The sequence below is a fragment of the Clinocottus analis genome, unplaced genomic scaffold, assembly GCF_023055335.1.
Source record: "Clinocottus analis isolate CAN_PGR_092001 unplaced genomic scaffold, fCliAna1.0.p SCAF_18, whole genome shotgun sequence".
Lineage (NCBI taxonomy): Eukaryota > Metazoa > Chordata > Actinopteri > Perciformes > Cottidae > Clinocottus > Clinocottus analis.
Genome location: NW_027175909.1, coordinates 16,656,369 through 16,670,084, shown reverse-complemented (window position 1 = coordinate 16,670,084; position 13,716 = coordinate 16,656,369). Strand labels below are relative to the sequence as shown.

At 43.7% G+C, this 13,716-nt stretch overlaps 1 protein-coding gene across 3 annotated transcripts in view; it reads right to left on the bottom strand.

Annotated features, from left to right (window-relative positions):
• Positions 1–1,234: 1,234 nt before the first annotated feature.
• sh3kbp1 (SH3-domain kinase binding protein 1) overlaps positions 1,235–13,716 on the bottom strand; it is a 25,956-nt gene continuing 13,474 nt past the window's right edge. For 2 of the 3 annotated variants that reach the window (XM_068582023.1, XM_068582024.1), the window contains exons 7-19: positions 12,384–12,464; positions 8,448–8,517; positions 8,110–8,204; positions 7,316–7,411; positions 7,183–7,234; positions 7,019–7,090; positions 5,997–6,132; positions 5,802–5,872; positions 5,313–5,419; positions 4,733–4,849; positions 4,006–4,217; positions 3,790–3,853; positions 1,235–3,238 (exon numbers count right to left, since the gene is read on the bottom strand). In XM_068582023.1, coding sequence (XP_068438124.1) covers positions 3,200–3,238; positions 3,790–3,853; positions 4,006–4,217; positions 4,733–4,849; positions 5,313–5,419; positions 5,802–5,872; positions 5,997–6,132; positions 7,019–7,090; positions 7,183–7,234; positions 7,316–7,411; positions 8,110–8,204; positions 8,448–8,517; positions 12,384–12,464 — 1,212 coding nt within the window. In that variant the 3' untranslated portion in view covers positions 1,235–3,199. The remainder of the gene's footprint in view (positions 3,239–3,789; positions 3,854–4,005; positions 4,218–4,732; positions 4,850–5,312; positions 5,420–5,801; positions 5,873–5,996; positions 6,133–7,018; positions 7,091–7,182; positions 7,235–7,315; positions 7,412–8,109; positions 8,205–8,447; positions 8,518–12,383; positions 12,465–13,716) is intronic. The other variant, XM_068582025.1, reaches the window with a different exon arrangement.

Here is a 13,716-nt window from a genome sequence, read left to right as displayed (position 1 = left end):
AGAGAAAGAGAGAGAGAGGGGGTGACACACACACACACACACAGGCATCCAGATGTTGAGTTTCACTCGTGTTCTCAGTAGAAAATGATAATCAGCTCGAGCTGTCCGGTGCATGAAACGTTATCGTCTCTCAGGCGGTCTAAATATAAACCGGCACGTCTCTGTGGTTCCTTCTGCAGCCAAGTTGCTCTCACATTCAATCAACAGGTGGCTCGTGTGGTTTAGGATGTTCTTCATACCTTATTCATACATCTATATATATTGTTTTCCAGAATCTTCTGGCTGAACATGGGGCCCCAAAGCCCGTTACGCACAGGTGGCACGTGTTGGTGGACTGTGCTGACAGCCAGAGGTCAATACGTCACACCTGATGTTCTGAGAACCACAACTCAAGTATTACAATCATTTGTTTACGTTGGCATCTTTTCTAAGATACATAAGTAGAATATTTGCAGTAATGAATCCTAAATAAGTGAATGGACTGGACAGCAGCAGCTTCACAGTTCAAATGCTGCAAACTTATTGGATGGAGAGAACAAGAGCAGCTGCATTGGCAACGAGTCTGAAACCAGACTCTCTCTCTCCGTATGAGACTTTGCTCTGGATGCTCTTCAACTGCACCGTCTCACATTAAAACTGCAAAAATAGAAGAAAACATGTTTTTAAAGAACTGGTTTTTCTGTCATTTAATGGAGAAACTGCAAACTCATTATTTAAAATGTCTTTTTGCAATATCTGGACTCACTTTGACTGTTTTTTTCATTCACACATTGATTGTATTCTTTCTCTGTTTGGTTCTTCATTTACATTTAACTTATTTGTCTTGTATTTGTGCAGTAAAATGCTTTATTGTTCACTATTTTCTCAAGTTGTTGTACACCTTCCGTTTCATGCTGCTGTGCAATTGTAAAGTTTTTCTACAATTAAACCGCCAACAAACACTTTCAGGGACAAACTATGAGACATCTAAAAAGTACTGTGAAATCAAATGGTGCAGTTTTAGGTGTCTTTTAAACACTTTCATGGATTTTATGTTGAATTTCTTTCAGTTGCATTTGGATAAATGCTGCTGCAGAAATTGTGCGGTGCCGTTAAAGCTGAATCCAGACTTTCACTTCTCGTTGTGTTCACACGTACGTCCTGTTTCCATCAGTCATCTCCTATTAGAGATCTACAATACTCTTATTTACACATTTTACTAGCAGACAATTAAAAAAACACATACAATAAGCACATGTACAGTACATAATAGCATCTTTATTACACTGAAATATAAAAGTATATATATTTATCACTATCCTGGAGAGAAAGGATCAAGTCAAAAAAACAACTTGTAGACTCAGTTGTAGCAGTTTTCTTGTTGTCATACGAAAGAAAGAAAGACAGAAAGAAAGAGAGAAAGAAAGAAAGATTTGGAGTCAAGAACAGGAAGGCCACAGTGACGGGTTGCCATAGATTCTGTGCACATATAAGGAAGGGAGGCAAACGGCCGTACACACACACACACACACACAGACACACAGACACACACACTTTTATCTTGTTATACCTGTGAGGTCCTTTCACTGACTGCGTTCCTCCAACCCTGTCTTTACGCTTCACCTGCTGCCAGAAATGAGCACCAGAAACTTCAGCTGCACGTGGATCTCGATTTCATTTTGTATTTGTGGGGTCGCAGCTGTTTCTCCAGGTTCCCGGAGTCGTGGTGCAAAAAAGTGCAAAAAAAGCAAAACGAGGTGAATTAAAAACATTTTGGTCCAGAAGGCTCTTCACATGACGGGTGTCATGAACAGTAAGCGGGTCAGGCGGTGACGTGTGCTTTTCTTTGCAGCCAAATATCACAGGGCAGTTTTATTTTGTATTAGCTCAAAGAAATAGTTGATACTTTTGGGAATGCACTTCTTAGTTTTCTTGCAGAATTAGATGAGAAGATGCCACTCCCACATGAGATTTATATAAAGCCACAGCCAGGAGACGCTTAGCATTACGCCTTACCAGCTTATTTAAAGACAAATAATTAACACATTGTTTGTTTTATACCTGTATAAAAGCGCCACATTGTGTTTTGACGCAGATTATTTGACAGACTTTGTTTTGGTGGTGACTTACTGACATCTTGCTGTCATTGTTAAAAAACACAAATTGTCATTTTTAAGAGCTAGGTTTTTAGAGCTAGGTCTTTATGCTAAGATACGCTAATTAGCTACATCTCAAAATGTAGCGTTCAGAGATTAGAGCGGCATTGATTTTCTCATTAAACTCCCATCAGTAAAGCAAATAAGCGTCGTTCCCAAAATGACTAACTATTCCTTTAATTAGCACCAGTAGGATCAGCGCCGGTCATGTCGGTAAAACTGAGTTAAACTGATTGTGTGCTTGTAGTTTTAGCCTCTCAAAAGATGGAATATTTGTCTGAAAGTTATAAAGATGTCAAGAAGAAGAAAAAGGTCAGGGCTGTTCAATGGCTGATGTTTCAAAAATCCTCCGCCTGCAGTGCACCGTGGAAACATCGAGCTCAGTGTGTGCAACGATACGAGCCGAGAGTTAAGGACCACGTACCGGCTTCGATCGACCAGAATCCATAACCACAACCTCACCTGCTGAAGAATTCATGATCCGGGGCCAAAAACTACCTCATTTTATAAAGAAGTCCCCAATCTGACTCTTGGTCCCCACATGGATGGAAAACAAAACATATCTCTCTCACACACACACACACACACACACACACACACACACACACACACACACACACACACGCACAGAAGAGGTGAAGGCCGCAGAGGGCACACAGACCGGCACAGAGGTCGCCTGAACCAACCGGGCTACGAAGGTCGAGTCTCCTTTACACTCTGAAACCAGGAAGTACCAGCGGAGGGCGCCACCGGCAGCCTCAGTGGCGCCACGGCAGCCTCAGTGGCTGCCGGTGGAACTGCAAGCGTTTGACAAGATAGCGGGAAACTTAAGAGAAGCCTTTTTCGAAATGAAAACAAAACTAAATAGAGAAGTAAACGCTGGATAAGGCGACGTCAGAGGCGGGGAGGGGGATGGTTCCATGGTACGGTGGTGTTGTTGTTGGCGTTGTTGATCCTGAAGATCATTTGGCACAAACTTTGTTTTGGCGGAAGTGTCTCGGCAAACAGTGAGAATGTCTTCAAACGTTGGCGTCCGGTGTGGCGGTGAGAGGATGCGATAGTCTTCATTTCGACAGGCTCTTCTTTATGTGCTCTACTTCCATCTGTCGAGCAGAGACACGCGTGTTGTGGGTTATTTATTGTGCGGTTAAAGACGTTTAAAATCCTTTCTGCTTGAGATTACATCAGTGTTACGACACCATGGAGGTACGTGAGATTAAAAAAATATGTATAAAATTAGCCTCCATTCAAAAACCCTGTAAAAATAGTTATTTGATAAATATTAAATAAAATAGAAGTGTAAGTTCATAAACTGAATTGTGTATATTCTATATTAAATCAGACATGGATGGCACAGCGCAGTGTGTTACAAAACTTTTTCAACAACAAAAAAATACTTTCACTGGTTAAGGTTGTGAACCATTAAACTCGAGAATTAATTATTTAAATTTTAATTTCAAGTTGATTATTTTTTTCAAACTACAAAATGTGGTAATGTTCCAAAACCAGAAATAATTAATATTATTATTTTGATTGATTATATATTTTTTTATGACTTGTACTATAATCTTCTGCAATTAAAATTTAGAACATGCTTTGTTTGTTTGTTTGTTTGTTTGATCCGTAGACAAACATCTCATCTAATGAGTCTCACCTGTAAACTAACACGAATCTTCCGCTCGTCATCCAGCGCGTTGGTCAGGTGCTTCATCTCCTGCCTGAAACACACAAATACACCATGACTCTGAAAACACACACTCATGCATGCTTGTGTGTACACTAAATGGAATAACACTCTAATAAAAACACAGGTAAATCAACACGTGGTCACTGATTTAAATGGTTTTAATCGAGTCGAGGTGCAGCGTACCTGTGCTGGCTCTTCAGCAGCTCTACGGAGGCCCTCAGGTCCCTCAGCTGGTTCCTGAGCTCCTCCAGGGTCGGGGGGGTCAGAGGTGAATGCCTGAGCTCGGGGGAGGGGCTCAGACCCGAGGAGGAAGACGGGGATGTGGGGCGGTGGACGGCGCTGGGCGGGGTCAGGGCGGAGGGCTTGGTGGGCAGCGGCGCTTTGCTGTCAGGTACCTGAGAGCCAATGAAAACACGGGTCAGTGATGACATCATGAATTCTTCTATCTCAAGATCTAAAACCTGCACATCCCTCCATACCTGTACATGTTTTGCTCCCATATATTGCACTCTGTTTACTGTGAAATGTTTATTGTTAAATATTAAATGCTATGCAGCTTCCGCCAGGACAGATTCCTTGTATGTGGAAACATACATTTGCAATAAATGGTTCTGATTCTGATCAGATATAACCGAGGAGGAATCCAGATTTAAACTGGTATAATTTAGCGGTGAGATTTAAAAAATAAATAAATATAATTAAGGCGGTGTCTTTGTGTGATTGGATAGAAAGCTCCAGAACCTCCTGGCTCTGTGGCGAGATGGTTTTGAAAGACATCCTGACCTTTTCCAACTTGAATTGAGTCAAGAACAAGAAACTCATCTTCCCCACGGCTCAGAAACTAAATGAAAACATGTGGCATGCCGCCCTCTGCTGGTGGGAAAAGGAAGTGAACAGTAAAGTTTCGCACCGAGGCGGCGGGGACTCCTTTCCTCAGGGAGACCTCCACGGGCCTGAGGGGGGCGGGCTCTGGCTCCTCCTTCTCCTTCCTGTCCATCACCACGGGGAAGTCCAGGTCCAGAGACGCCTGCAGACACACAAACGTTCACACTGCAGAGTCTGATGTACACACAGTCAATATCCATTTATTAAACAACTCCACTTCACAACGCTCAAGAGGAACAGAAAGCACTTTTATACTTTAATATGCTTTGAATCCCGACTGCTTAGTTATGTACATATTTAATGCTGCATGAAGTAGTTTGTACTTTATAGTTCCCATAGAATATTGTTATCAAAACATTTATTAACTTTACTGTGTTGAACAGTAAGAAAATGATGGAGCACTACGAACCTGAACACATTATTGCATCAATAATAAACAGCTAATCTTACATTATTCTGAATAATGAATACTTTATTTGATTTTCTTTAGTTTGGTTGAGTGAAGTATTTAAGTATTTTTCCACCGTGCTGTTGTTACTTTTAACAATATCACATGGCGTGCTCCCTCCCTCGCTGACCCCTGATTGGCTGATGGAGGCGCTCACCGGGTTGATGATCTGGGATCGAGGCCGGCGGTCCGTGACTCTCGGCCGCGACGCCGTCGGATGACTCAGCTTCTCTGCCGACGCCACGACGACGTCGAGGTCCACGTCTGAAACACAACAACCAACAGCTGAGAGAGAGAGAGAGAGAGGAAGGAGGGAGAGAGAGGAAGGAGGGAGAGAGAGGAAGGAGGGAGAGAGAGAGAGATAAAGCGAGCAAGACAAAGGTAGAGAGAACGAAAGAGTCAACGATAGAGAGAGAAAGATAGAGAAAGGTAGAAAGAGTGAGAGACAAAGGTAGAGAGAGTGAGAGACAAAGAGAGAGAGACAAAGAGAGAGAGAGAGAGAGACAAAGGTAGAGAGATAATGAGAAAGCGAGAGAGAGTGACAGAGGCGAGAGAGTGAAAGAGAGAAGCGAGACAGCGAGCGAGAAAGCTGAGCCGCCATGTCTTGATCTCAGCGGGTTGCGACGCTCCTGTCACTCAAACTCACCAGCGTCATGTGACCTGTCAGGGGCGGAGTCTGGTGTTGATGCCCCGCCCTCTGACTTGGGGCTTTCACACCTGAGCAGGTAAACCATACAACAACATTAGGCCGCGTTCGCTCAGTTTACGGGATTCATTTGAGGTTTTTTGTCATAAGAGCCTGCGTGTGTGTGTTTGTGTGTCTGTGTGTGTGTGTACTGACGCGAGAGTGGGCGGTCTCTCAGGACGCCGCGGGGGTTGGGAGGAAGAGGAGGAGCTTGTCTTTGGGGGGAGGGGCTTCTTGGGAAGGGTCGATGGGAGGGAGGGCTTGGGGATGTCTCCAAGCTTCACCTCTTCACCTACACACACAATAAATCACACAACACACACACACGTGGATGTTCAAAGGGGAAAAAATAAATACGACACAAAAACAGACTCATAGTACAACATAAATACACACATGTACACACACACATGCAGTCATAAGGAGGGGAGAGACGCAAAGCCAGAGACGGTTGTTAAAGATTAAAAAGTGGAGGAGAAACGTCTGGAGGCTGAGAGGGAAGAACACAACAGGAAGGACACACAAAGACCCGAGAGGATCAGCTGGTTCTGGTTCGGGAGATTTAGTCATGGACTAATTTGACCGATAAATAGAAATAGCAACTTTATACTTCTACTTCTCGCGCTTATGTATTTGTGTAGAGATTTATGATCACCACCTTCGCTCTTTCTGTTCCTCACAGAACCGTGTTGACGTGTTCCTCAATCAAAGCTGTAGCATGAGTTACATTAGTAGCATTAATAGCATTAGTAGAAACATCAGTATGCTAACATTAGTAGCATTACTAACATCAGCAACATCAGTATGCTAACATTAGTAGCATTAGTTACATTAGTTACATCAGTATGCTAACATTAGTAGCATTAATTACATTAGTGACATAAGTTAGATTACTAACATTATTAACATTAGTAGCATTGCTAGCATAAGTAGCATTAGTTACATTAGTACCATCAGTATGCTAACATTAGTAGCATTAGTTACATTAGTAACATAAGTTAGATTACTAACATTAGTTACATTAGTAACATTAGTGACATTAGTAGCATTACTAACATTAGTAGCATTGCTAGCAGAAGTAACATTAAGCGCGTTAGCTGTGATCAGTCTGCTGAACAGGTGACGGACAGGTGCAGGCAGAAGGCGGGCGGAGTCGGGCCCGGAGCGTCAGGCTGTACCTCGGTCCTGGTCTCTCTGTGGAAGGTGTTCAGGACGCTCAGGAGGAACCTTCTTGACCTCCGACTTCCTCTCTACAGGTCAGAGTTTTGACAGGTTTCTCTCTCTCTCTCTCTCTCTCTCTCTCTCTCTCGTTCTCTCAGATCAGAAACAGGTGATACTGTACCTGCGCTGTGTTTGGCTGAAGGTGCGCTGGGGGGAGGCGGCTTCTTTGGTCTCTGGAGACGCAGAGAAGAACATGACAGCTTTAATAAATGGATCCCACCATCCAGCGTCAAGCCCTCTCCTTCTGCCTGTACCTCTTTGTCCACGTCCAGCAGCTTGACGAAGTTATCCGGGAAGACGCCCCGCCGGCCCCCGATCTCGCCCTTCCACCAGCCGGCGTCGGCGCACTCCTGCAAAGTGTTTCAGCTTTAAACACCTCGGAGGATTCAAACCTGCACCTGGATGCAAACTGAGCTTCAACCAAATCAAAAGCAACCAAATGATGCGGGAACAGAAGCGGAGGCGCCGCGGGCGAGTGAAGCCTTGGAGCGCGTCACCTTTTTCTCTCAATTAAATATATTTCTAACGGTGCTATTGACATGAAATTTTAACCGGATGTTGGTCACAACCCGAGTGATCCAGACGTACAAAGAAAAACTAACAAATAAATTCACAACTTAAGTTACGGGCAAGACAATGGAATGACACGGGGAAAAAGTATTAAACACACTTACGCTTACAAATAACACTTTGCACCAAAGCCTTTGTTGACATACGTCTCCTGTATGTATGTATGAATATATATATATAAATATATATATATATATATATATATATATATATATATATATATATATATATAGACATCCTGTATGAGGAGCTCGTCCCTGCGTTGCTCAGGTGTGATTTCAGTTCATTCTTCCACACAAACAGTCTTTAAATCTCAAAGCTTCTGCAAGGACTCTGAACTTTAGTTCTTTCTGATCTTCGTACGTCTGGATCATCGGGTTGTGACCGACATGCGGTCAAAATTTCATGTCAATAGCACCTTTAGAAATATATTTACGGAGAGAAAACCATGACGTGTCCTGTATGAGCGGCGCTTTACCTTGGTGATGATGGTGATGATCTCGCCCTCTTTCAGAGCCAGCTCGTCTTCGTTCTGTGCTTCGTACGGGAAGAGGACTTTACACAACTCCCGGCCTGCCGACCACAATCAAGACAAAGTCACACGGGGAGAGTCAGATGTTTTTGTTTTATGTTTTCAGTGCAAAAAGCAGATTATTTCAAGCTGATTGTGACCAAACGGAGCAACATTAAAACCACAAAACCACGCTGAGGAAGCAGAAAGTAGAAGAAACGTCTCCACAAGCAGCTGAACACAGATTGTCATTATGTTGTTGTTGTTGTTGTTGTTTGTGTAATAAATCCTCTTTATTGTCTCACCTTTGGCCTTGCCGTCGGGTTCAGTCTTCATGGTTTCCGGTGCGGCGCTCGCTGCTTTCCCCTCGTTGGCCTGAAGGGGGCGAGAGAGAGAGAGAAAGAGAGAGAGAGAGAGAGAGAGAGAGAGAGAGAGAGAGAGAGAGAGAGAGAGAGAGAGAGAGAGAGAGAGAGACCTTTAGCTTCATCCACGAGTCACATCCTCGAACCTGCAGCAGACGCCGTGGCATCGGTGTGATTCATGGGTTTGGTTTCAGTGTGTGTGTGTGTGTGTGTGTGTGTGTGTGTGTGTGTGTGTGTGTGTGTGTGTGTGTGTGTGAGGGTTCAGCTTGGACTTCCTGTTCCTGGCAGCGTAAATAAAATGAAAAGTCAGACTCCAACGCAGAAAAATAAAGGATGGAAGTGAAGTGATCACTTTCCTCCAGTGGACGTCACGGTGCCACCTTCTACTGAGGGGGAGAGCGGATCTAGCACAGAAGTGTGTGTGTGTGTGTGTGTGTGTGTGTGTGTGTGTGTGTGTGTGTGTGTGTGTGCTGTCAGAGTGTGTGTGTAGGTTGTTAAAGGAGCCGTTGTTTTCCGGCTGGAGTGGATCCCTTGACAGTGTTTGTGGAACCAGGGTGGCTCTTCCACAGGAAAACACACACACACACACACACACACACACACACACACACACACAAGACCCGGTCTGTCCCGAACACACACAGCTCTGCTCTGTTCCGCCCGAGAGCAAAAAAAAAGAACACCTCCCCCGCCAACCTCTCTCTCTCTCTCTCTCTCTCTCTCTCTCTCTCTCTCTCTCTCTCTCTCTCTCTCTCTCTCTCTCTCTCTCTCTCTCTCTCTCTCTCTCTCTCTCCCTCTCTCTCTCTCTCTCATAGACTCGTGTGGTGCCACCAGCGTTGAGATATCATGACACCGTCACAGAGACGCATCACATGTTTCTGGTCCTCACAGACAGAAGAAGTATTCTGATCCTCTGCTCACGTAAAAGTACCACACTACGAGTACCACACTGTACAAATACTCCATTACTTAAAGGTACAGTGTATTGCATTTAGGGGGATCTATTGGAATACTACGTTCATCTACAAATAGGAGTTGTTTGTGAGTTTTTTTTACCTCAGAATGAGCCGTTCATATCTCCAAACAGTTCAGTTGGTTGCAATCTGCCACTTCACCACTAGATGTCTCCAGATGCCTCATGCAGAGCTTTAAGTTAAAATATGCATTTATAATCAGGGACATGTACCTCAAAGTATCACAAGTAAAAGAACTTAAGAGAGGGATACGATCGATTTGAGAGATATATAATATTTTTTTTGCGGATTTTTTATTTTGCTAATTGACTCATCATTCAGTCTTTTTTAATTTTTTTTTTTTTACACAATGCGTCATGTTTTAAAAGATCCTTATATATATATTTGGTGTGAAATCTTGCTAATAACCAGAAACGATTGCTTTAAAATAAACACAGTACGACTCCAAGAGAATGAAAAGGGAACTATTTTCCTAATTAGCGCAGGAGAAGCGTCACATGACCCGACAGCTGCTCGTCACATGACCCGACAGCTGCTAGTCACATGACCCGACAGCTGCTAGTCACATGACCCGACAGCTGCTAGTCACATGACCCGACAGTTGCTCGTCACATGACCCGACAGCTGCTGGTCACATGACCCGACAGCTGCTGGTCACATGACCCGACAGCTGCTGGTCACATGACCCGACAGCTGCTAGTCACATGACCCGACAGCTGCTGGTCACATGACCCGACAGCTGCGCGTCACATGACCCGACAGCTGTAGAAAACCTCCCACTGGGACATTTGAAGGATCACAGCGACCTGGAGGAAAGTGCTGCGCTGCACCTTCAATGTGGCTTTTATGACTCAGCGACTGTTTTCATACAAGTTTTTCAAAAAGCATCTGGAGGGACTTTGTGGTGAGAAGGAACCAAAACCACGAGAAGGTGAAGGAAACAATGAGCTGAAAGACACAAAAATACTGCACCCAGCTCACACACTCCATTAATCCATTAATAAAATGCTTTTTTGTTTTATTAACGCAGCTTTAAGTTCTCCAAAATGACACTAAATTGCATTAATTAACATTTTAGTCCCCCTCTATGGCATTAAGTATCTATATATATTGTCTATTCATGTGATAATAACTGTTATACACGTTATCGTGCTTCCACTGATTTATTAAGTGAAGGTCTCCACCGTCCTGCTGAGGAAATAATCCCTTCATATATTTTAAATTCATTAAATCCACAACAGACGTCGTCATCTGTTGGATGTTGATATTTTTGGATTTGCAGTTTAAGCGATGAAGAAAGCGTCGATGTCTCCCTTGAAGGACGGAGAGAAAGCTAAATATAAACCTCCCATTGGAGAAAAGAAAGGCAAAGCATTGTGGGTAAGGACGTCACCGAGGCCGATATTTATTAAAGGTCCTCATCTTTTCCTCGGTGACTTTGACTCACTCGCTCTTCCTCTTCAGCCAGAACGAGAGCCGAGAGATGAGGAACACCGGCACAAAGATAATCCTCACCAGCTGGAGAAACCCTACGAGTGGACTTCTTCCTGAAAGAGCAGCTGACTTCCAGTTCAAGTATAAAGTTGACGCCGCTTCCTGTGACTCAGCGTCTCCTCGTCTCCTCGTCCCCTCACCCCTTCAAAGCCTCATTAGACGCCATAAAGCAACGCGGCCGCCTCCCGCTGACGGACATCCTTCAGACGTCTGGAGGAGGTTTAGTTTTAAAAGCTTTTTTTAAAGTTTCCTTTGACCCTCTCGGTTGATTTGGTTCCCATCCGGTGTCTCTCGGCTCCAGAGCGACGCGTTCCACATTCTTTATTTAGAAAATAATCATAAAAGTGGGTTTTAATAAAAGGGTTTTATGTTTCCTGGAGGCTGAAATGTGCCAAGACTCATGTTTTATGTTCATGGGGAACACTAATTACCTCTTTTTTTCACTTAAAATAGTTAAATTCATGGATTTGGAATTTAAAGGTTACAAAAAACCCTCTCAGATACTTAAAGTTGTCTTTTGCACAGTTTATCAGATATCTACATGTTTATTTTATTAACATTTTGGGTGAACTGACCCATTTTGAGGATAAAACCAAAAGTATCTGCTTCCCCAGAAACCAGTGGGAGAAAGTAAATATGTGTTTTGATTTGGCTTTTTATGAGATTAAAGATTATTTAGCGTTTCCCCCCAAAATACATTTTGATCATCAACACACATTCATTTAGTAATCTACACACGCAAATCTGCACAATGCATCAGTTAACGCCACTCAACCACAACACGTGAAGCAGCGCACATTAAACAGAGAAGAAGAAGAAGAAGAAGAAGAAGAAGAAGAAGAAGAAGAAGAAGAAGAAGAAGCGTGAAAGAGAGAAACAGGATGGAAGTAAAGCCGATCCGATGGACAGACACACACTCGAGGTAGCAACAGAAACAGAGCCGGCTTGTCCCTACCGTCCTCTCCTCCGGTTCCAGTCAGACACACACAGGCGGACGCACACACACAGACACACACACAGAGCTCTGCTTCATCAGCGACGGTGTGTGTGGATATGTAAACGTCAGTGAAATCTGTAAAACCTCCCTCCTCCCTCTCTCTCTGTCTCTCTCTCTCTCTCTCTCCCTCTCTCTCTCTCTCTCTCTCTCTGCCACCGAGCTCTCACTTCTGCTTTGCTTGTCAAATCCCTGCAGGGTGTGTGTGTGTGTGTGTGTGTGTGTGTGTGTGTGTGTGTGTGTGTGTCAACATGAAACCACTTCCTGTGCTGTAAAACTGCAACAGAGGAAGGGGAGGAGCCAAGGCCGGGATTTCCTTCCTCCACCTCTCAGAATACAATGATCACAGTATCAAAACATGCATGAAGTAAGAGGGTGTGTGTGTGTGTGTGTGTGTGTGTGTGTGTGTGTTCTCACCTCCAAGTCCACATCCATGGAGCGAGGTCTGAGCCTGATGGGTTGGTCCTTGAAGATGTCTCCAAAGCCAAACCCTCGGACCTAAAAGGAAGCAAATATTACAAATATATTATCAATAATATACTAATATTTAAAAAGGAACAAATTTGGGGTTTGACACGCTGCCCCCTGGTGGCCCTGGAGGAGCGATGCTCCGTGGGAGGCAGCAGCTGTTTCTGTGCTTGTGAATGAGTCACCATCATCATCATCATCATCATCATCATCATCAGTGTGTGTTCCCACAACATTTCTTTGAAGAGAAGAGAGAGAAGCAGATCTCACACTGATCAAAAGGAGTGTGTACGTTTCATCCACCATTTTCTTTGCTGGTCTTCATGAAGCGAGCGCTGCATGAATGAGCCCTAAGAAGCAGGAAGTGAGTCGGCATGTTTGCCCTCCAGGTTCCTTCGTCTCAAAGTAGATGTTTTTATAGTAAGACTTTAATTTGATATATCTTCAAAACGCTCAAAGACACTTTACGTAGGACAGAGACAAACTGAACAAAAGTAAAAATAGAAAGACAATGAAGCAAACAAAACAGGCTGGAGAATGTGTTTCTAAGCGGTTCTGAGACGCCTGAACTTAAAGAGCTTTAGCGATTTTAACGCTGTGTTCAACACAATAAATATAATGCGCGAGTAAATAAAGCCTCCCGTGAAATTTGTGGCTTTTACACGACTTTAAAAAAAGAGGCAGTTGCTCAGAAGAGTCTGAATGAGACTGCAGAAGGCCATCAAGCCTCGTGAGACTAAGTTTAGCTCGTTTATAGCCTAGCGTTAGCGTTAGCGTCTGCATTCCCTCCCGTAAAAGAGGAGTTCATGTGTGAAGTTGTAAGCAGTGAACATGTGAGTATCATAAACGAGCAAAATGTCAAAGGGAACCAGAACGATATTAACTTCCTGTTTGCTAGCATATCTACGTCCTCCTGTAGCAATAAATGCAGATAGCTAGCCAGCTAGCATGACATCGAGATAGCTGGCTCCTATGAGCTCTAAATTGATCAACTATTTCTCAGACCAGCAACCAACAGCAGCCAGTGAACAACTCTGAGACGTAGGAAGCAATGCAGAAGTAATATTTGTGCAACGTAGCTTTCATTTGTCGCTAACACAGTTAGCTGCTCACCTTCCCAACATGCACCAATGAGCCTTAAAGAGACAGTTCACCCCTAAACATTTTTAAAGTAGATATTTTTGCCCATTTCCTCTTTCCAGCCACAGACTCCGTTGCGAGCGGTTTCTTGGAGGAACTACGGTTGAAAGAAAGTAGTTCCTCCATGAAACCGTCACAACGA